The sequence below is a fragment of the Pyrgilauda ruficollis genome, unplaced genomic scaffold (assembly GCF_017590135.1).
Source record: "Pyrgilauda ruficollis isolate IOZ18807 unplaced genomic scaffold, ASM1759013v1 scaffold97, whole genome shotgun sequence".
Lineage (NCBI taxonomy): Eukaryota > Metazoa > Chordata > Aves > Passeriformes > Passeridae > Pyrgilauda > Pyrgilauda ruficollis.
In genome coordinates, this window is record NW_024531821.1 from 3750469 (window position 1) to 3767594 (window position 17126).

At 43.3% G+C, this 17126-nt stretch overlaps 2 protein-coding genes across 3 annotated transcripts in view; both read left to right on the top strand.

Moving 5' to 3' along the window:
• Positions 1-269: 269 nt before the first annotated feature.
• Positions 270-11355, top strand: LOC121365610 (C-terminal-binding protein 2). The gene is made up of 9 exons (XM_041489956.1): positions 270-450; positions 1024-1178; positions 1269-1413; positions 3853-4059; positions 4665-4879; positions 5665-5795; positions 5944-6071; positions 6601-6721; positions 7791-11355. The coding sequence occupies exons 1-9, from the start codon at positions 285-287 to the stop codon at positions 7960-7962; spliced, it is 1440 nt and encodes a 479-aa protein (XP_041345890.1). The 5' UTR covers positions 270-284; the 3' UTR covers positions 7963-11355.
• Positions 11356-13323: 1968 nt separating this feature from the next.
• Positions 13324-17126, top strand: part of KDM3B (lysine demethylase 3B) — a 47850-nt gene continuing 44047 nt past the window's right edge. Inside the window, exons 1-2 of one of the 2 annotated variants that reach the window (XM_041489867.1) lie at positions 13324-13603; positions 16845-17012. In XM_041489867.1, coding sequence (XP_041345801.1) covers positions 13433-13603; positions 16845-17012 — 339 coding nt within the window. In that variant the 5' untranslated portion in view covers positions 13324-13432. The remainder of the gene's footprint in view (positions 13604-16844; positions 17013-17126) is intronic. The other variant, XM_041489868.1, reaches the window with a different exon arrangement.

Genomic DNA, 17126 nt, shown 5'->3' on the forward strand with positions numbered 1-17126 from the left:
CGGCTGCAATAGCGGCAAAACAGAAGCAGAACTCATTTGAATCCCTGTTTTGTCTCATGCACAGAGAGCTTTCTAGGAAGACCTGCAGCAACATCCCAGGATCCACCTCCCAGCTTTTTGTAACCACCCTCGTGGTCCACTCCCTGCAGCCCCATCCGGCCCGAAGCTGGCTGTGACCCGGGAGTACCGAGCGAGCCCGGAGCGGCCCGGCCTAGCGCCGCTCCCTTCGCACGCCCACGGTCCGCGGACCGGAAGCGGAAGCGCGCAGCGCCTCGGTGGCGGCGATGCCGCTCGCGTGGGCCCAGCCGCGTCTTTCCGGTTCCGTCGGAGCGGCGCGGGCGGCGAGTGACGGGTCCCGGGTCCTTCCGCGGCGCCGAGGGCGGCGCGGCCCCGCCCGGCCCATGGACAGGCACAAAGTGAAGCGGCAGCGTCTGGACCGGATCTGTGAAGGTGAGGCGGGGCGGGCGCCTCTCGGCAGCAGCGGGCGGCGGGCAGCGGGCAGCGGCACCTGCCCCCGCGGAGACCCACTGCGCGCCTGTGGGGCTGAGCGTCCGCCTGGCCGGCGGCGAGCAGGGCCCCGCCGCCCGCGGAGGCGCTGCCTACGGCCTTCTGGAAAGGGCCGGATGCTAGTGACTGTCGGAGGCTCTGTGGACGTACAAGTTCTGCTCACTTAAGGGGGAAATATTATCTGGCATGCTGGGATGGAGGGGGGGCCGGCCACTGGGGGAGGGGGTATGAAGCGACTTTGTCACTCGCTTCAGGAGCCAGGAATAAGATGGCATGCTGCTGAGAAGATCACCTCTCATATATTATTGACAGTGAATGCTTTATTTTCCTTCATCTGAGTGGTGACAGAGGTGGTTGTGCGTTTTTCCCAGTCTTTTCCCTGCGTTTGTTTTGTATTCATGCCTTTTGCTTTGCCTAATCTGTTCCTAAATACTATTAGCAACTTATTAGACTAGCAGATGAGGGTTCCAGAATTCTTGTCTTTCATGTAATCACTCATGTTGACTTTCTTAATAGGCATACGGCCTCCTATTGTGAATGGCCCAATGCCAGCACGGCCACTGGTTGCACTCCTGGATGGACGAGATTGCACTGTGGAGATGCCCATCTTGAAGGATGTTGCTACAGTGGCATTTTGTGATGCTCAGTCAACTCAGGAAATCCATGAAAAGGTGGGCAAGAAAATGTGCAAGATTCAGAAGTAGAGCTTTGCCTCTTAGATAACCAAACCAGATATTGATTTGGACTGGTTTTTGTTATAGGTGCTGAATGAAGCAGTAGGAGCTCTGATGTATCACACCATTACCCTTTCTCGTCAGGATCTGGAGAAATTCAAAGCCCTCAGGGTCATTGTGCGTATTGGCAGTGGCTATGACAATGTTGACATCAAATCTGCTGCAGAATTAGGTATGGTGACACCTTTAGGTGTCTGTTGTGATCAGAACTGAATGTGAAATGGAACACTGCACATTTTTCTGTGCTTTATGAGCTGAGCGCATTTAAAAACTTCTATGTACAAAGATTTGGAGCTGCTCAGTCTCAGGTATCTTTTAGGAAGTTGACCAATAGAGAGGCTGGTAGGTGGCTTAAAGGAAAGATTCTCAGTTTCCAGATTGCTTTGCTATTGATGTTGATGTCTTTGTTGTTGTTTGGGATTCAGGGATCTGAATATGGTGTCTAGCTAACTTTTGGTGAGATGACTTTGGTCTTTTTGTGACACCTGAGGAAACTGATGTCTGAAAGCTGCCTGCAAATGCTGGTGTAGGATAAACTCATTGTAAATGCTTCATGAGTTTTCTTCTTAATTTTGTATATGCAAATAGGTTCGTATACAAAACTTTATTAGTTATCCCTTTAGAATCCTAGGCGTGTGAAAAGTGCCTGGATCAGGTGACAAGAAGATGCTATTTATTAAACAGCTGGTAGTGAGACTTCTGGACCTTTTAGTCTCATAGGTGAGATGGATCACTTAAGTATCTTTCCCCTTCTTTTGTAAGTTTTGCAAGCGCAAGGGATTCTAAAGCTTTCTTAACGTAATGGCAGGTCTTGTTAAGGTTAAATCAAATACAGGTATTTGTATATAAAGTTGAAATAGGCAAGCATTGAAATTTTCAGATCTGTAAGAACAGGTGAATTTCTAATAAATGAAGAGTGTGTATTGGGCTAGTGCTTGAATTAGGTGAAAAGAGCCTTTTCATTTGGATGATTCAAAGGAATAGTGTCAAGAGTTCTGTCAAGGTCCTTGGCTTTCATCCAGCCATATTTGTGCTGAATTTGGAGCCTAACCTAGTCTTAATGCTTCTCTGCTTAAGGTCACCGTCCATATATTTGATTCATTCAGATTCAAAGATTTCCCTTTTCCTCCACTGCACACTCATTAATCCAAGGTGAAATGAGTCAAAATTTCTTCACCATCAGACCGTTACTTGCCACTTTTGCTGTGGAGCAACAATGTGATAACCCTTACATGCGGTCAGATTTTCTTTTTAATGGACAATTAATGGTTATTTTCATGCTTAGCCAGGCCTTTTAATTCATTCAGAGGTAAGATACTGTTCCTTATGTGTTCCGAACCTTCAGACCAAAGGGCTGTTGTCTGTTTGTGTTTTTTTACATTTAGGTATAATACTGTATGTTAACACAAATCTGTGTCTGGCTGTGTAACAGATGAATGCATGTGGCTTGTCTAGAGTTGAATGAGATGGTAACCAGTGAGATTAAGAGAAATTGGATTTTTCTATCACCCCTACTCATGTCCTCTGAGTTGTCTGTGTGGCATTATGGCAAAATTGGAAATAGTTTAGTAGAGAAAAACAGTCGGATATCTGGGATTGTCTGTGGCCATTGCTCTCCTAATTCTCTTGGGAAAGCATGGTCTGAGTTTAGCCAAATATCTCCTCTAACTAGGCTTACGAAACAATGATGCCTTCAACCATTGCCTAGATTTTATTTCCAGTTTTTAGCTAGGTGGTGGACTTTTGAGGTAGAAGAGTTACCTTGGTTTGGCAAGTGACTAGGGTTATGTTTGGGAAGAGACCATTTTTCCATCTAATTATTTTTATTTCTTGGCTGGTTTGTCAGACGAAGGATAGCAGGAATGAAATGGTATGTTTCCAGCCTCCCCCCTCCTACTTTTTTTTTGTCATAGATAGCTCAGGACTTCGGTCAGATTTTGATACAGTGTTCCATCTTTCCCTTTTCTGACAGTAATTTATGCTTCTAGGACTTCAACTCTGTTTGCATTACTAATTTACTTGCTAGTTGTAGCCGTGGGTTTTATGGTCCTTGTGTTTGTATGTTATTCTACAGTGGGAATGTTATGTGTTGTTATTTTGAAGCTTAACTTCAAATGGATTTAGAGAAGCTCCTGGAACTTCTGTCTGCATTTAATGAGTTAGTTACTTATTGTTGCTCCTGAGGAGGCTGGTGATTGCAGTGAGCATCTGGACCATGAGGCATGAGGAGCTCAGCCATCTGTCTCAAGTCTTCTACAGAATGCCTGTTAATTTGTCAGGAGTATCTGTGGAAGGAGTGCATCTTTTTGAATTCTGGTCTTTTAAAACAGTTAGTTGTTTGTATGGCCCAGTTTTCTCATTTTAGCTTGTTTGTTTTTCAGGTGAGTGTGTCAATCAAATAGATATTTATAAGGAAGGAATGATATTTCCTGGGGGATTAAAAAGATGGCTGGTCACATCTGTGTTGTTGTAGAATGAGGTTCTGAAATGAATCCTGTGTTTCTTGAGTTCTGGAGTACTCAATTATCTTTCAGCATTTGTGCTTAAAGAGCTTTATGTTGGTTTAGGATTGTGATGGTAAAAAACTTATATGACTGCTATGGCTTTGCAGGCATTGCCGTTTGCAACATCCCTTCCTCCTCAGTAGAGGAGACTGCTGACTCTACCCTCTGCCACATCTTGAACCTCTATCGCCGTGTTACTTGGCTACATCAGGCTCTGCGGGAAGGGAATCGAGCCTCAAGTGTAGAACAGATTCGAGAGGTGGCTGGAGGTGCTGTGCGTATCCGTGGGGAGACTTTGGGCATCATTGGACTAGGTAAGTGATGGGAATTGTTAGACTGAAAAGAGAACTGAACATTTTTGGGAAGCTAAGAGTCACATATTGGAAAAAGTGATAATTCTACATTTGTTCTTTGTGAAACACACTGACTCCTAAGGAATGCTAGTGCCCTATTCTGGATGTCTTCAAGAGCTGGGTATATGTCAGGGGATTGGGTACTCTTTTTTTTGATTCCAAATGGTTAGAAGAATTGGAACATTTATACAGCTCTTAGTGACCGTTTCCCTCTGTGCTAGGTTCTGTATCAGTAGCAAAGTGCCTGAAAGGTGGCTACCAATTCCTTCTGCAAGTTCTTGTAGCCAGATTATTATCTCTGTCTCAGAGTCTAGATTTGGTTTGAAAACAGAACTGCTTCTTGACTACGCTCTGGCTATTGCATGGGGAAGAACTAGAATTAACTACATAGGAGCAGCACTGAATAGCCTCCTCTGGATCCCTGTGGCAATCCTAGGGGTTTCCAGGGCTGCAATACCTTGGGCCCTTTTAGTAAACTTCAGTGCAGGGTCCCAGTCTACCCCAGTATCTTGTCTTTAAAGTTTGTTTTACCTTTCCTTGATGATTGTGGGTTTTCTTTTGTGAAGGCCGAGTTGGACAGGCAGTGGCTCTGCGAGCCAAGTCCTTTGGCTTCAACGTGATTTTCTATGATCCCTATCTGCCGGATGGAGTGGAGCGATCCTTGGGTTTACAACGAGTAGGAACCCTGCAGGATCTACTAATGCACAGCGATTGCATCACATTGCACTGCAGCCTGAATGAACATAACCATCACCTCATCAATGACTTCACTATTAAACAGGTGCAGCAGGAGCTTGATTTCCCCCACGGAGCACTGTGGAAATGAATGCAAACCAAAACTGCTGCTTTCACAGAGGCTGAGAGCGTGTGAATCCTGCTGCCTCTGTTGTGTGCCTCCTGTTGCCTTTGGAGGCTGGGAGTGTGTGGATCCGGGTGCCTGTGCTTTGTGCTGTATAGAATTTTATGTTCAGAGAAGAATAGAATTGGCTCTTCCTGCAAAGTAGTTTCCTTTATAAAGAATATTTTAGGTGATTCCGTAATTTCAAATTATCTTTAAAATAATTTACTGCACTGGTTAGAGCTAGATGTGGCATGGCTGGGATTGTGTACATTGTTTTACACAGCACTGCCAAAGCCTCTCTGCCCAAGCCCACTGCAAAGCCAGTCTCAGACTAAACAGTCTGTGAATGCTTTCCAGTGCTATTATGAGAGACATTTGGACATTGTAGTCCAGTTTTGTGTAGCTGGATACTTGAGTCATGGCTCCTGTCCTCATTTTTTTTTTTTTTTAAATGTAGTAGGATGAATATGGAGTGCAGAACTTGAGAGTTCTACTTTTGCCCTTGTTGTCTTGTGGTTTTGTTTGTTGATTTTTAAAGCAAATTTCTCAAGCATTGCTTGCAGGCATTTCCCCTGTGGTAAGCTTTGCAGTGAAAGCACTCCTAGTTCTTCCAGACCTCATCTAGTCACTGCAGACTCCTGCTCATTTCCAGTAGACTTCCCAAGATTCACTTAGCTTCCATGAAAGTCTCATTCTCAATGCATGTACTGTTTTTCTTCTTCCAGATGCGTCAGGGTTGCTTCTTAGTCAACACAGCCCGGGGAGGGCTGGTAGATGAGAAAGCCTTAGCACAAGCCTTGAAAGAGGGGAGAATCAGAGGAACAGCATTGGATGTGCATGAGTCTGAACCTTTCAGGTAATGTTGTACCTGCATGTCTGCTGCTATCTGGTGGTTCACCTAAACTGGATGGTTCTTTTGGCAGTTTGGTGGGTTTGGGGTTTTTTTGTGGTTTTTGTTAGATGGGGTTATCACTTTTGGGAAAAAACCTTCTTCTTCCCCCCAGTTTTGCTCAGGGGCCGTTAAAAGATGCACCCAATGTTATCTGCACCCCTCACACTGCTTGGTACAGTGAACAGGCTTCCATTGAATCCAGAGAAGATGCAGCTAAAGAGATCCGCAGAGCTATTACAGGTAATGAAGATTTGCAGCTGCTGCTGAATTAGTGATTTTTTGATAGTTCACTGCAAGGATTATGCTGATTGTTCTGAAAACTTAGACTCATTAAGTGGTTTCTGGGACTGGAGTGTAAGTTGATAATTGTATCTTTGCCTTTTGAGAATTCTTGTACCTAATGCCAGAGTGGCTCTTTCCCTGGGAGAGCCTTTTTACCTACATCTTCCAAATCCTTTGCAATAATTCCTTTGACAGTTTTACTGTATGTTTTTTCCCTTGAGTAGCACATGTTGTCTCTTGAAAAAGGTGAGGCTTGGCAGTTGCAGTTTGTGGCAATAATTTTCACATGATCATAGAAGTGGGAGGAAAAGTTTCTTGCCTTCCCCAGACACCAGTTGATTAGAGTCTCCCATATCCAGTGTTATCCTGTGGAAGTGGATTAAAAGATTTTGCACTTTTCCTTTCTACTTTCCTTTGTAAATGCTGAAGGGAACAAGTCTCTCCTACCTGTTTTCTGGTTTTTTTGTCATTCTTGGTGCCCTTGCAGGTCACATACCTGACGCTTTGAGAAACTGTGTTAATAAGGAGTACTTGCTGTTAGCAACTCAGTGGTCCAATATTGATCCTGCAACTGTCCACCCAGAACTCAACGGAGCTGCAGCTTACAGGTGAGATGCCTAGGTTGTCCAAGAATATCTTCCTGCTGAAGTAGGCCAGGGGTTTGAGAACTGCTTGTACCTGCAAACAGGTATGTCTCTGTTCCTATACTCTATATGAGTTCTTTCCCAAAACTTAACAGCAGCACTTCTAAAGGTGTACGAGTATTTAACATGTACTTGGTAATATTAAGTTCCAGCTGCATACTGATCAATATTTCCAAATCCTTGGAAGGCATGCCCAAGAGATACCTTAATGTAAGAAAGCCTAAATATATATATATAAGAATGTCCTAAAAAAGGTCTGCAGCTCTACATTAGAAGTTGTGCATAGCATTAGGGCTATATAAAAACAAAACACCGTTCTTACATGTAGCCCAGATACAAACTGTTACTGAGTCACTGTCCAGTGGATTTGTTTAGTAGTCCAAACAGAGTGTATTTGAGTTTAATTGTTACAAACCTGTACAGCGATTGTGGACAGGTTCCTTCCCTTCTGTTTGTCTCCCATCTGCAAAGTAGGAAATACATTTTCCTTCCTTCTGTGAGAGATCTAGAGAAGTTGAGATGTATTTATGGAGAGGGCATAGGGAAGCAGAATGGAAGTGATGGAAGAATAGTTCATTAGCAATTCATGACTGTCACTCTCCTATTTTTCATCTTGCATCTAGCTGCTTTATTAGCTCAGCTTCTTACTTTTTCTGCCTTGGAGCCCAATGAAGGATAACTGCAGCTTACACCCCTCCTGCTGATGGGGAAGGAATTCCTAGCCCTCAAGGTGCCTTCATTGAGTGCCTTACGATATTTTCAACTGGAGATAAATTTTGTATCATTTGTTTTGTATAAATTTGTTTTCAAATGCTTAGTATGTGACCTCAGACTGTCTGGGTCTGTCTGCAAACAAGTGTCATTTGGCATTAAGACACCACTGCTACTCCTCAGCTCTGGAGACTTTTCCTATATCAGAGCATTTCTGTTAGAAAGAGGGATTTATTTTCAGCATGTCTGAGGGCATCGCTCCTTTTCCTTTGAATTACTCTGTTGGACAAGCTTGTAATTTCTATCTTTTTGTTGGTTTTAGGTTTCCTCCAGGAGTAGTGGGAGTAGCCAACCCTGGGCTACCAGAACCACCAGTAGTGGAAGGGATTGTAGCTCATGGGATCCCTCCTGTTTCTCACTCTGCTCCACGTACTCCTTCCCCAGGAGAGACAAGCAAACTGGATGCAGACAGAGAGATTCCTGCTGACCAATAGCAGCATGTTTCTCTCCTCTCCTTTGGCAGCAGAAAAAAGTAGGAGGGCATCTCCTCCTAGGACCTTTCTTAACACCCTACAGACACTGTTTCCTGTTCATATGGAACAGGAGAATGCATTTCATTGCCGACAGACTTTAGCCTTTTTTTTGTAACCTTTTAGTTATAATTTCTTAATGAATCTTTCTCCTTCTCTGGGGCATGGCAGCAGTGACCTTGCCTCCCCTTGGCTTAATGAATCAGTTCTCCCATGTATCTGCTTCAGTTGTCTGTGACAGGGAACTGTCTTTGTGTGCTTGAAAATGGAAGTGAAGCCACTTGATCAGGGATGGTCCTTGGTGGTACAAACCTAAGTGCACACTTTTCAGTTGTGACTTGTAGCTTAAATTTAATTTGGCTGAATCTCTCTTAAGTGTAGCCACGGGGAATGTTGGAAAAAATATTAGTGAATTGGAGAAGTTGTGACTATTGTCTTCATTATGCCCCTATAGAAGGCAGCTAGGCTAAGCTCTGTGTATTACTTTGCTTGTTTTAATTAACGTTTCCTGTGAGAACAGGCATAGTGCAGGCACTGTTAATTCTTGACCATACCAAGTTTTCTCTATGCAGTTCTAGGCCTGAAGTTAAAAGTAGCACTGTCAAAGCCAGCCTTTTCATAGTTTGGAAGGGATTAAAATGTCATCAAATGTATTTTGGTGGCAGCCATGTTTGTGAGGCTTCAGAATTGTTCACGCTGGAGTCTATAACTTGGAGGAGGTAAGAAAATGCTGAAATAGGAAAAGCATGCACTGAGAGACAGCAAGTAGCAATAATGTGCAGCTGCAGTTGCTGGTTCCTCACACACAAGTACCTCGTAGTCTATGGCAGTGTTTATCCACAAGGGATCCATCACACTTAGAATTCTAAGCTTTAAGATACAGATTTTTTTTTTCTTTTTGCATAATTACATCAGCTAGAAGGAACGTCCCACTTGTATGTGCTGGTGGAGAAGTCAGTTTTTAACAGTTGGGAAAAAGTTTATCACCCAGAAGGTGGCTAAGCACTGGAAAATAGAGTCCCCAGGGAGGCTAGCAGAGCACCAAGCCTATCTGAGTTCAAGAAGTGTTTGGACAATGCTTGTTGGTACATGGTGGGATTCTTGGGGTGTCCTGTGCAAGGCTAGAAGTTGGACTCCATGATCGTGATGGCTCCCTTCCAACTCAGCAAATTCTATGATTTTGTGATATACTGCATCTCTAGCAGGGCAGGGCAGCAGGGCAATGCAAGACAGCAGTTTGTTTTACATGAATAGGCTTTGTGATACTAAAAGGAGAATTCATACTTGCAGTTTTTCACCTGAAGCCAAGGCAGGATTGTTGCTGGCAAGTCTTCTCCATTTCACAAATGACTGAATATGAATCGCTTCTTTAAGGGGTGTGGAGTCTTCAGCAGAGAGGATCCACAGGAGAAGATTTTTCTTTAATTTCACATCTTCCTTTAATTTCATCTTGTTACACTTCAGTTATAGCCTATCCATGCACAAGATGTAACAATATCTGATTGATTTCTTGATGTTTGGATATATTAAAGTAGGTGCTGTATGGGAGGCATACCCTATGTGTAGGTTTCTCTGCCTCCCTTGATTATTCTCTCTGTTGTGTGTCTGTGACTGGAAGCTTAACAGATGGGAACAGACTGGAGAAACAACTTGAAATATGGACAAAATCTTCTGTTTAGGCTGTTTAGTTTAGGAAGGTAAGGAAAGCTTTCAGAATAACTAAGTTCTCAGTTTTTTTTTTTTTTTTTCTGGTTTAAATTTTTTTTCCAATACTGCCTTCTCTATAGTGGCTTACTACCAATACAGTGATTCATTCCTTTCTCCTCCCCTTCTCCACTTCCCCCAGCAATTCAAGAAAGGAAAATAGTCAAGAAGTAAACTTCAGGTGTTTTCTTACAAATTTTACACTTTAGCTGTTTAGTATTAGTGAGATAATACTAGTTTTCTAGTGCTGAGTGTCTTTTTTTGATAAGGTATTTGTCTCAGTGAAGATTCTTGGCTTCTGTGTTTTTGTGGATGATTTTGATTCTACTTCAAATTCATATACCTCCTTGGCTGCTCAGGTCTAGCAGATCAGACTGAGACTGGTGGTAGGCATGAGTTACAGGAGAACTTTTTCTGAACAAAAGCCTGGAGCTCAGAAGCCCGTTGATTGCAGGTGTACCTAAAATAACCATCAGCACTCTCCTGAATTCTGTAATCTCTAGGAAATTCAGATTTCACAAGCTGCTGGCTCAGAAAGATCTTCTGACAGGCAGGTGTGGAAAAGTTTTCAGAAAGCTCATCTATTACCACATTAGGGAAGCAGTCTGTCAATAACTACTCTTTATTTGCTGCTGAAAATTCCTGCCCTGCTTAGGGGTTCAGGACTGAGATTATTTTGTGGTAAGGGGCTTCTACTTACGAGCTTTGAGGATCAGAGTACATTGACCTTGTCTTTTCTAGAGCACAGTGCAAGATAGATTTATTTTTTTAGAAGAGGCAATTTATTTTTTTTTTCTTCGTTACTGCAAGTATCTTTATAGACAGTCAAATAACTGAGCAGAGGAAAGTAGAAGAATTTCATTTTGGGGAAACATGAGTTTCTCAGTTCATATTTTTGGTGGCTAGATACACTAGTGACTAGTAAGCATAGGAATTAAGTGATTGATGATGTAAGAAATATTTCCAGTTATGGGTACCAAGGAGTTGAAGCTGACAGTATTGATAGTGGCTCTGTTCTATCCAACACAATGTACACTTGTTATTGGATATGACAGTAATTTTCCTCTTGGTTAAGGCCACAGCAGAAAGTGTTGAGGTAAAAATGAACAGAACCCTCCTCTTGTCCTCAAAGAGGGACTCTGCATTTATAGGATTACTCTGCTTGTGTGCTGTTTGTACCTCTGCTGACAGCCTGAACCTATTATCACCAGACAAAGGCTGTTCTGAACAGATAGCTCAAAGAAAAATTTACTGGTACTAAAGCATCCTGAAGTCTTCTTTCCCTGAGTGCCAAGTGCTTTGTTAGCACTCTTTTGTTGTGTGATACACGGAACTTGCAGCTCCCCTCCCAAGCTTAGTGCAGTATACAGAAGTGGAGTGACTTTTTTTTTTTTTTTTAATGCCTTCCTTCAGAACTAGAGCAGGGCTTTAATCCCAAAGAACAGAAGTCTCCCAGGGTGAGGTAGGAGTTCCCTAGCCACACTAATCTGCTTACAGGAGGTGCTCACACTATCCCAAGGTACATTCTGTTTGTCAGGGTCACTGCTGCTGACCAGCTTTTTTTATAGAGGACTCAAGAGTTTCAGAAGTATATTTTTGTAGACAATGATTAAACTGTGAAACATTGAAATAAAGCATGTAAACAAAAATTTACAGCACTGTCCTCTGTACAGATGTTTTCCTCACTTCAGTTCTCTCCTGGCTCATTAGAAAATGTTTGATTACTTCTTGGATATATTTTAATAAAGTTCTCCAAAGAACATGGCTGCTGTCTATGGAAGGGGTAGCCTTAGAAACAGTATTGAAAGGGAGGGTTGAAAACCTGTACAGGTGAGTGTCCGCATCTCAAATTATTGAAATTCCACAAAATCAGTCCCTGGATCAGCCACTCTGGCAAATTACTTTCTTTGTATGCTGTAGCATTGACCATCACTCAAGGCTGTGCAGGTGGCAGTCTGCAGAAGAAGCCATGTTCAGTGCTTAAGTGACACCTTTGGATGTACGGTGGTGGTTACTTACCTGATTTCTCACAAGCTGAAATTGTGGTATCTGTTTTGCAGCTATTTAAGTATGTAGTTTAGCAGCAGTAGCTGTCTTTACCCTTTCACAGTAAAACAGTATTTGAAATTAACACACAGCTTATGAAACTAATTCTTCTAACTTGTAGTAAAGGTTGGTACAACAGAATTAGCATAGAAAAGTTGTTAGGCATTTTTTAAATTGAATTTAATTCATGTTTTATGACCTATGCTGTCTGGGTCAATTATTAATGACACTTAGGAAACCTCTAGTATTGGTGAATTTTATCAGTTGGCCCATCTGTTGCTGTATGCTATTGGAATATCCAGCACCATGCTTGGGAGATGCTGGTTTGCTTTATCACAGTGATGGGAGTCTGAACTGGTGGAATGGGAAGGGGCATAGGAGCACTTGGAATCTTTCACATGGTGGTACTATTTCTGGTGCGCAGCTGATGATCGTACTGTTTCAGTAAAGAAACTTAAGAAATGAGGACAAAGACTGGTCTTCAAAGAATGTAGCACTGGTCTTGGATTTACCATGGCCCTCACTTAGATGCAAGACATAATGACTCATTACCATTCAGTAATGTTTCATGTAGGTACTGTACGTAAAAAAAAAAACCCAAAAAACAGGGGAGGGGAGTTAGTAAATCTAGTCCTGTGTAGCAAATCAAAACTAAGAGATGTTGTACAGCACAGGAGGAGAGCACGGAGTGCTGGTGCCACTGAGACTTTGAAGTTTTGTGTAGTTGTTCAACTGGTATTGGGCATTGCCTTACCCATGTTCCAGTCAGTACATTGTATCCCTTTAACTAGAAAGTAACAAAGAGGAAATGTCATCCACTTAAAACAACCGGGCACAATCATTTGAATAAATGGAAGTGAAAGCAAGCAACTTGTCTTTGCTGTTGCTAATTCAGTATCAAATGGGACTCTGCCAGAGTGAAGAAACAATACGTGCAAAAGAACAACCTACTTTCACAAGAATATCCTTGTGCTGGTATGGAGTATAGCATCTGCTTCTCATTCCAGTTTCTAGCGCTGCTACTGTGCCTTTACTGCACAAGCAGAAACAGATATAAAATCACATGTAATTTTTCTAACTACAGGATGCTTAGTTTTTTATGGTTCATCTTGAAAAGGGGCAGGTCTACGACATTGTGCTGTGCTACATGATAACTGTTCAGATGTATTAGCTAATCATGACAGCCGAATTCATTCACCTACTGATTTTGTATTTAATTACTTCCTAAATGCACCTGCTTTCCAAAATCTGCCTCACTGGAAATATAGGCACCCCGCTCTGTGCGGTGCTGCCTGTCCTCTGGAGCCGGCAGCACTTCCTCGTGCTATCTATGGGATCCAGCCTAAGACGCGGGCACTGGTTCTTCTGTGCGTTGACCTCAAAATTTAGGTTAAAACTCCTTCATTTCTGCGATAATTCCAGGTTTTGACCTTGGCGGTCGTGAGCGATTCTGCCTAGGCAAGGCCCGTGCCCGCCGAACGTCGCTCCCGACGGCCCCTCAGACCGCCCGGGTCCCGCCCGTCCCGCGCGGGGCCTTGTGGGGCCGGGTCGATCGCGCAGTGCACGCCGGGACGGCGGCGGGCGGCGCTCGGGCCCAGCGCGGGGCAGGAGCCTCTCGGTGCCTCGGGCGGCGGCTGCGGCCGGAGCGCTCGGGCGGCGACGGCGGCGGCTCTGCCCGGCGGGGATGGCGGACGCGGCGGCCTCTCCCGTGGGAAAGCGGCTTCTGCTGCTGCTGGCGGCGGGGTCGGGCGAAGGCGAGACGGCGGGGTCGGAGCCTGGGCCTGCGCTGCCCGCACGGGCCTGGCGGAGCGGCACCGTGAGGGCCATGAGCGGAGCGGTGCCCCAGGACCTGGCGGTGAGGCCCGGGGCGGGAGTGGGGCTCACAGTACCGTGGACGGGGCCGCGGGTCGAGCCTCCCGCGAGGGCCGCGAACGGGCCGGGCTAGACTTGGGGCGGGCGGGGTGCCGCGGCCGAACTGTGCCCGGCGGCCCGAGCCCTCCTGCTACGCCGGGCCCGCTGGACGCACTCCGGGGATGGAAGCGGCGGGTCCAGCCTGCGACAAGCGCAACGGGGGAGCGACCGGGCAGATATGTGAGGGGTCCGGTACCGCCGGTGCGGTGGTTGGAAGTAACATACGTGTGAAAAAAAATACGCCTGGGACGTATTGTTTCTGGTGGTGCTGGATATGTATGTATATAACCTCAAAGCATTGTTTTGGGTTTTTTTTTGGGTTGTTTTGTTTTGTTTTTCCGCCAGGAAGGTGTTAAGTATTCTCGATCAGCGTGAATTATATATGAAAATATATATTGGGGGCTGACTTTTGAGTGAGGCTCATCCATTGGATTTTTTCTCAGACTTTGTTTTTAGTTGTAGGAACTTGGGCTTTACATAATGTATTTAAGCACTCTTTAGCATTTGTCTGGTTTATTTCTAGTATATCTCAGTGAGATGCTTGGGTGGAGATCCTAAAAAGAGCTCTTGAAATATATTGGTGGAGTGTCTCTTTGCATGTGTCAGTTCTGCAGGCATTTGTTTTAAGTCCTGGCATGCCTTGGAGGGCTGTGTCTGATTTTGTGTCCCATGGTAGTAGGAATGAGGTTGTGTTTGTGAAGAGTTTTAGTTCTCTTTATGATCAGCTTTTTAAAAGTTAGTAGTTACCATAAGTTCTTTGGGCTTGTTTGCAGAGTTCCAGCTTTGAACTGTTTCCTTGACATCCATCCTCTAGTGATACTGCTTTCTTGTACTTGTTCTAGAACTGCACCTATGGCTGTCAGCAGAAAGCAGTGTACTAGGTTTGGCTCTGCAAACCTGGCGGGCCTGGTACCCTGTGTCTGCAGTTGAGAGCTGTGGTTGTGTACTCTAGCTGTGCCTGACTTGTTCAAGGAGGAGGAAAGAAAAACTCATGCAGAAAGGGTTTCTTGAAAAGGGAAATGTCAAGTGTTTGAGACTGTCTGAATTGTGAAAGTGTGTCAGGGCTAAGATCCAGCTGAAGAGCAGCTCTTGTAGCAGACTGCATTGGACATGTGTGTCATTAGTAGTCTTGCATTTTCATTGGTGTGTGAATTCATTACCTTCATTCAGCACTGCAGTTCTCTCCCCAGCTCCTTTCATCAGTACCCTTCCACTTAATACTGTTTCAGGGGTGTAACTATCTCTAAACAGTGTATTCTCAAAAATCTATGCAAGAACTGTAAAATGTGAACTGTGTAAAATAATCGAGGCAGAATTTAGAGTAATGTGGGACATTCAGTGTTTTCATGGACTCTTCCATGCATAATGAATGCTGCTGTGACAATGGCAATGATATACTATTGGAAAAGAGTTCTCTTTAAATGAATTCTGTCAGAGGTGATGGATGAGTTGTCAGGCACCAAGCAGTCAACCACTGTTTAGGAAATACTCTTCTAAGGTAATAATGTGGACTAAGTGTGATAAAGGCTAGGAAAAATTTATTTTCTACTCTTTGGTCTATGTAAGTCTGTCCTTTCTCATGGTATCCTGTAAGGATGGTATAAACTGCTAGCCTGTAGTCTCATGTTGGGCTTATAGAAGTACAAAAGTGCAGTTGAATATCTGCACCTTTCTAGGGCAGAAATCTTGGGAATAGACAAGAAGTATAAAATTGAAAAGCATGGGTTTCATTGTTGTTTTGTTGGGGTTTTTTTGTTTTTTTTTTCTGGTAGAGTAAAGCCTCTGAAAGATTTTTAGGTTTTTTTCCCCTGTAAAATTTTGGTTACAGAGGGTAGCTCTTAGACATTCTTACTTTGATATCATGTGGTGCAACCTAATTGTGTAGTCCACAAAAAAATACATATAAAAGTCAGGCATAGTTGTTGTCCCATCTTCAGAGCATCTAGAGGAAATTCTGAGGAAAAATTATGCTGCTATTAGAAAACAGCTTTGCCTCTTCTAAATGGAAGCAGGTATTACCCTCTTTCTCAAAATGTTTACTGGAACAGGATCATTAAAGACCTGTTGAGCTTTATTTCAGTCTGTTCCTAATATTGTAAAAGTACATGGTACTTTTTCCTAATTTTTTCCTAATATTGTAAAAGTGCATGCTAATGGCAAAATAACTCAATGTGTCACATGAAGGATAGTACTGCTTTTCTTATTTGGACTGGAAGTGTGAGACATGTTTTTTTTTAATGGATAGGCTTGCTCTGCAATACCATGAAAGTTGGGAGGCTGGGGACACAAAGTGTTTTGAGTAGGGACTACTGGCAAAGTAGCACAAATATAATATTAAGAAAGCTATAGGCCTATTGAAAACCGAAAGATGTTCAGTCTATTTTACACTACATTGCTGAAAATTGATTAATTGATGGATATCTTGGAAGGTCTGACACTGTTTCTCAGCAGGGCAGGTTAATGGAGTTCAAGAATTCATCAAGAGAATTACTTCATATTCTTCCCTTGGGGTTTGAGCTTTTGAGTCTGGGGGGAGGAGTGGGGTAGAGGAGTAAGTAGTCTCTAATACTTCTTTTAATATGGTGTATTGGTAAAGCAGAGAGTTGTTTATCTCTGGTTAGTGCCTTGTTGCTTCCCAGTGATCTTGTAATGGTTACAAAACCCTGTTTCAATATCCAGCTTAAGGTGTTCCTTAACCGATTGGTAATTTTTTGCTGTTCATCTGACATGTTTGATTATATTTGGCAAGTGTGTAAGTTCTGTAGATGAGAGATTGGAATGTGACTTTTCTGACACATAATAGCTCCAGTTGTTAGGACATGGAATGAGATTTGTAACCTTACCATTCTTGCCATGTAATTCTCTAAAAAATCCTACTATGAAAGAGGCTTGCATTGGGTCATCATCTGTATTTTGGGATGAACAATTTTCATGTTTTTAATTTTGTATAGGAGAACACAGCATTTGGAACCAGTCATGTATGGTTGGGTATAAATAATTTTTCATAGGTTAGTGATTGTTAATTTGATTCCTATGGCTATGTAGACATATTCTCAGTAATAACATTGCAATACTTACCCTGATTTTTCTTACTAAAATTGCAGTCTCATTTTCCATAAGGATTGTAGGAATCTTATTTTCGATTAAGTGTCTGAAAAGAGATTAATTTTTTTTTTTTTAATCAGATCTTTGTGGAATTCGATGGCTGTAACTGGAAACAACATGCGTGGGTGAAAGTCCATGCTGAAGAAGTTATAGTGTTGCTGCTGGAAGGATCGTTGGTTTGGGCACCTCGAAATGATCCCGTTGTGCTTCAGGGGACTAGAATCTCACAGGCGCAGTGGCCTGCGCTGGTGAGTATTTGAGAAGCCCTTAGATCTTCAGAGGTTTTTGTCAGCTCCACTGTGAAGCTCAAGGCTTGGATATTGTACAGGGCACCATTTTGCAGGTTCAAAAATTGCTTGGGG